General features: G+C 49.7%; 1 protein-coding gene across 1 annotated transcript in view; it reads left to right on the top strand.

Moving 5' to 3' along the window:
• Positions 1–4551, top strand: part of GUCY2D (guanylate cyclase 2D, retinal) — a 14062-nt gene that overhangs the window by 1670 nt on the left and 7841 nt on the right. The window contains exons 3-6 of the mRNA XM_023514048.1: positions 2085–2436; positions 2776–2860; positions 3148–3250; positions 3611–3712. Of these exons, the coding sequence (XP_023369816.1) occupies positions 2085–2436; positions 2776–2860; positions 3148–3250; positions 3611–3712 (642 nt within the window). The remainder of the gene's footprint in view (positions 1–2084; positions 2437–2775; positions 2861–3147; positions 3251–3610; positions 3713–4551) is intronic.

Raw genomic sequence — 4551 nt, 5'->3', positions numbered from 1 at the left:
AAAAAAAAAAAAAAAAGTAAACCAGCACCATAACATACAGTAACTATTCCCAGCACCATAGCAGTCTGTAATAAACAGCTGGTGTCTCAAGAGAGCAGGAAGGAGGGAAGATGCCTATCCAAACTTCATGCCCAATTTAGACCCTGGGGCTTCATCTGGTGTTCTTAACTTTTTGAGGGCCTTGACAACTTGCAAAAAGCAGAAAGTTCCCTTGGTGGATTCAAGGGCTCCTAATCAGATCCATAATTTATTCTCACCATCCCCTGAGTGCCCAGAAACCCAATTCAGACCATCTAGCTCCACTTCAGTCACAAAACAGGGCTGAAACCACTAAGAAAGGAATTTAGATGCCAGTGGGCTGTAAATGAACTACCACAAACGTCCAAATCAAAGGGAACTACATGAGAGAGAACTGTGGGTAAAGGAGGGTTGAAATATTCCCCTTGCTTCCTCCAAGAGGATTGGAGTAGCCAATGAAAAGAAAGAAGGAGACAGAAAGAAAGAGAATGGGAATAGTCAATATGAAGAGAAGAGTCAGGAACAAGGGCCAGGCACAATGGCTCATGTCTATAATCCTAGCATTCCGGGAGGCTGAGGTGGAAAGATTACTTGAGGTCAGGAATTCAAGACCAGCCTGAACAAAAGCAAGGCTTCATCTCTACTAAAAATAGAAAAAATTAGCCAGGTGCCTGTAGTCTCAGCTACTCGGGAGGCTAAGGCAGGAGGATTGCCTGAGTCCAGGAGTTGGAGGTTGCAATGAGTATACCACTGCACTCTAGCCAGGGCAACAGAGCAAGACCTTGTCTCAAAAAAAAAAAAAAAAATGAAGTAAAAATAATAAAAGAGGAACAGAAAAGAGAGGGTGGGAAGGTCAGTGAGTGGAGAAAAAGGTGGAGAAATTAGAGAGAAAAGCTCTTTAGTTCTTAGCACAAGTAGCACAGTTGTCCATCAAGCTGCCCAAGCGGTGGGGCCTGTGGGAGCCTCCTGGATTCTTCTGCTTGCCCCCATGTCCAGACACCTAGCCATGTCACTTTTATTTCCTAAATGTAAAATCTGCCCAGTTTCTCCATCCCCACTGTAACTGCCCTGGTTCAGGTTACAGCACCAAATCCCAAAGCAGTCTCCCAAATGATCCCTGGTTCAATTCTCGGCTGCTCCAGGCCTTTCTCCACCCAGTCACATCAAGCTTCAGAAATCTGACACATCTGACCATGTCATACTTCTGTCAGCCTCCCAGTGGCTTCTGTTGTCCTGGATAGATGCAGGTCTGTCCACATGGCTCACCAGATTTCATGTCTTCTCTTTTCTATCTTCCTTGAACTTCAGTCAGAACTATTTTAGGTTCCCTAGATCTATCTTCTTTTGCCTCTGAGATTCAGAGTATGCTATTTTCTATCTCCTATCCTTACCCTCCACTGGATAATTCTGACTGGTCCCCTGAGGGATGGTCACTTCTTCTAGAAGCTCCTTCTCCTCTCCTATTCTGGGTTGGGGACTCTCATTCCTGTCTCCAAAGCTCCTGCAGTCCCCTCCCCATCCCACTCATTGTGCTGTCTTAACCCCAACTAGAAGGTTCTGGAGACAGGGACTGTTTTGTGCACTGATGTATATCTAGTGCTTTCACAGTGCCTGGTCCTCTGAGAGATGGGAACTAGGAATAAAAGAGAGGTCTTATAAGAACAGGGGGTAATATTTGGGCAAAGAAAAAAGGAAAAGGAGAAAAATAGAAGCCAACCCAAAGATGGCAAAGAAGGCTCTTTGGTGAATGGTAAGTAATGAGATTAAAACTATATGCAAGATGACCAACAGAAAGGGGAAGAGAAGAGCTGTAAGTGATGGAGTTGGAGTCAAGGAATAGTGGGAGAAGAGTCTGAGTCCTGAAAAGAGGGACAGTGAGTGGGGAGAACAAGTGAGACAGCCGTGGGGAGGGAGGAAGAGATAGACAAAGGGGCCAGTGTACTGGGGCCCATACCAAGGAGGTGGGACTCAGGGCTTGAAGTGAAAGGGGGTAGGCAGAGCTGGTGAGCTCCTGTCTGTTTGAGTTGTGAGATCCCCAGCCCTGAGTCCCTACTCTCCTTTTCCAGGTCTCCCCGCTTTTTGGCACCATCTATGATGCAGTCTTCTTGTTGGCAAGGGGCGTGGTGGGAGCACAGGCAGCTGTAGGTGGCAGCTGGGTGTCTGGAGCGGCCGTGGCCCAACAAGTCCGGGATACCCAGGTCCCTGGCTTCTGTGGGGCTCTAGGTGGAGCTGAGGAGCCCTCGTTTGTGCTGCTGGACACAGATGCAGTGGGAGACCAGCTGTTTGTCACGTACATGTTGGACCTCAGCCAGGGCTCTTTCCGCTCTACTGGGACCCCAGTGCACTTCCCTCATGGTGGACCAGCTCCCGGACCCGACCCCTCATGCTGGTTCGATCCAGATGTCATCTGCAATGGAGGTGAGGACGAGCACTTCAGACTCCACAGGGACAGTCACCATGGACTGTCCACAAAGCGGTGAAAGAGAGGGAACTCCCATTCTGAAATTCTTCCCCGTCTAGATCCTTTCCAGCCTCTGGCTTGTGCAGGTCTCTTCACTTGCTCAGCCCCAAACCTCTCTTGGAAACTTTCTAGCATTCCCAGACTCTTCCCTTTGAGGACTTTTTCCCTAGAGCCTACCCAGACTCCCAGATTCCTGTCTTGGAGCCACCAGTATTTGGCATGACTATGTGCCTATATAGAAAAGGAGCCTCTCCTGGCCACGTTCCTGAGTGTTCTTCCTCTCTCTGTTCCTTTAGGAGTGGAGCCGGGCCTCGTCTTTCTTGGCTTCCTCCTTGTGGTTGGGATGGGGCTGACTGGGGCCTTCTTGGCCCATTATGTGAGGTGAGTAGGCACAAAAGGTAAGTAGGCAGATGACCTTAGCTCTCTAGCTACCAGAAATGAAACTGTTCAGCAAAGACAGAAGACTGAGGTCACTTGAGAGTAAAAGAGGAGAGGACTTGTCTTGGGTGGGAGTGGGCAAACCTAGCCAGTTGGCAGAGTCCTGGGGATGTCCAGTTTGGGGATGACCCTTCCCTTGAGTTAACGTTATCCCTCCACCCCCATCTGCTGCTGACCTCTTCTCATGGACTTGTGTCCCCTTTGTGGAGATGACCTCCTTCACCCACCAGGCACCAGCTACTTCACATTCAAATGGTCTCAGGCCCCAACAAGATCATCCTGACGGCAGATGACATCACCTTCCTCCACCCACAGGGAGGCAGCTCTCGAAAGGTAGGGGAGGCAGGGAGCCAGGGCCCAGCTGTCCTCTCCCTTTATATTTGATCCCTTCCTAGGGACAGACCTCACCCCAGGCCCCACCTGGGAGATCTGGTTTCTGAGCCCTGTCTCAGGTCTGAGCTCTAGGGGTCAGTGCCCTCATCTGTGCACTGAGGATGACAGCCTCTGTCCTGACACTCTCCTGGGATGATGTGAAGGCGCAGTATAAAAAAATGAATGTTTGCTTTGTCAACTGTAAAGTGATGTGGACTTGGGGAGTAATGTTAAGATTCCTTCCTCTTCTCTCTTTAATCCTCAAAGCTCAGCCTGACCCCAGAGTATATTCTGACCCCTCACATTGACCTCTACCCCCAGGTGGTGCAAGGGAGCCGATCGAGTCTGGCTGCCCGCAGTGTGTCAGACATTCGCAGTGTCCCCAGCCAGCCCTCAGACAGCTCCAACATTGGCCTCTATGAGGTGAGCCTGACCCTCAGCTAGGCCAAGCCCTACTCTAGGAGGGGTAAAGGGGAAAGATGCTCTGGGCAGAGAGCAGCTGAACTCTCGAGGGAGGTGTTCTGTCATGTTAAACCCTGCAGGCTCTAGGAAAGAGGTACAGGATCTAGGGGAAGACCATTCTTCAAAGGGAAGCATCTGGAAATCCTCCCTGCCCCAGGGTTTTCCCTTAGCCGTTATCCAGGTGAGGAGTCCCCAAAGGCCAATTACAGTGACCCAGAGGTTGGAGGCTGGAGCAGTCAGGGAGCATGCTGGGACCACTGGTCCTGCCCCCTCAGCATATCTACCCTACTCACACTAGGAGCAAGTCCTGGAGGGGAACAATAAAGTTACAAAAGTACCTTAGGGCATTAACTATGGGGCCAGCATGTCTGACTGTGGTGGAATGGATGGGAGATAATGAGAACAGATTCAGAGGGAGCTGAGAGAGAGCTCAGCCAAGTGGAATTTAGAGCGCTGAGCTTCAGGTCACAGGAGAGAATGCAGAGGCTCCTATTATGCTGCCCACCATCATCACAGCTGTTGTTCAAGGGGGGAGCTATCGTCATTTTGGGCAAGAGGTTCTTCATTGTATGGGACTACCTTGGCCCTGAAGAATGTTTAATGTCTCTAGTCTGCCCCTATCCACTAAATGCAGCCTCCAATTTTTGTGACAATTTAAAATGTTCCTATATTTATTTCTAATCCCCTACAATTCCCTTCTAGTCCAAATTCCTTGCCAACAGACAGGGCCACCTACAAAATTAGCAAGGTCCAGGACAAAATAAAAAATGAGAGATACGGCTCGGCGCCTATAGCTCAAC

This window comes from Otolemur garnettii, unplaced genomic scaffold, assembly GCF_000181295.1.
Source record: "Otolemur garnettii isolate 467f Iridium unplaced genomic scaffold, OtoGar3 scaffold00046, whole genome shotgun sequence".
Classification (NCBI taxonomy): domain Eukaryota; kingdom Metazoa; phylum Chordata; class Mammalia; order Primates; family Galagidae; genus Otolemur; species Otolemur garnettii.
This window is presented reverse-complemented; position numbering and strand designations above follow the sequence as displayed.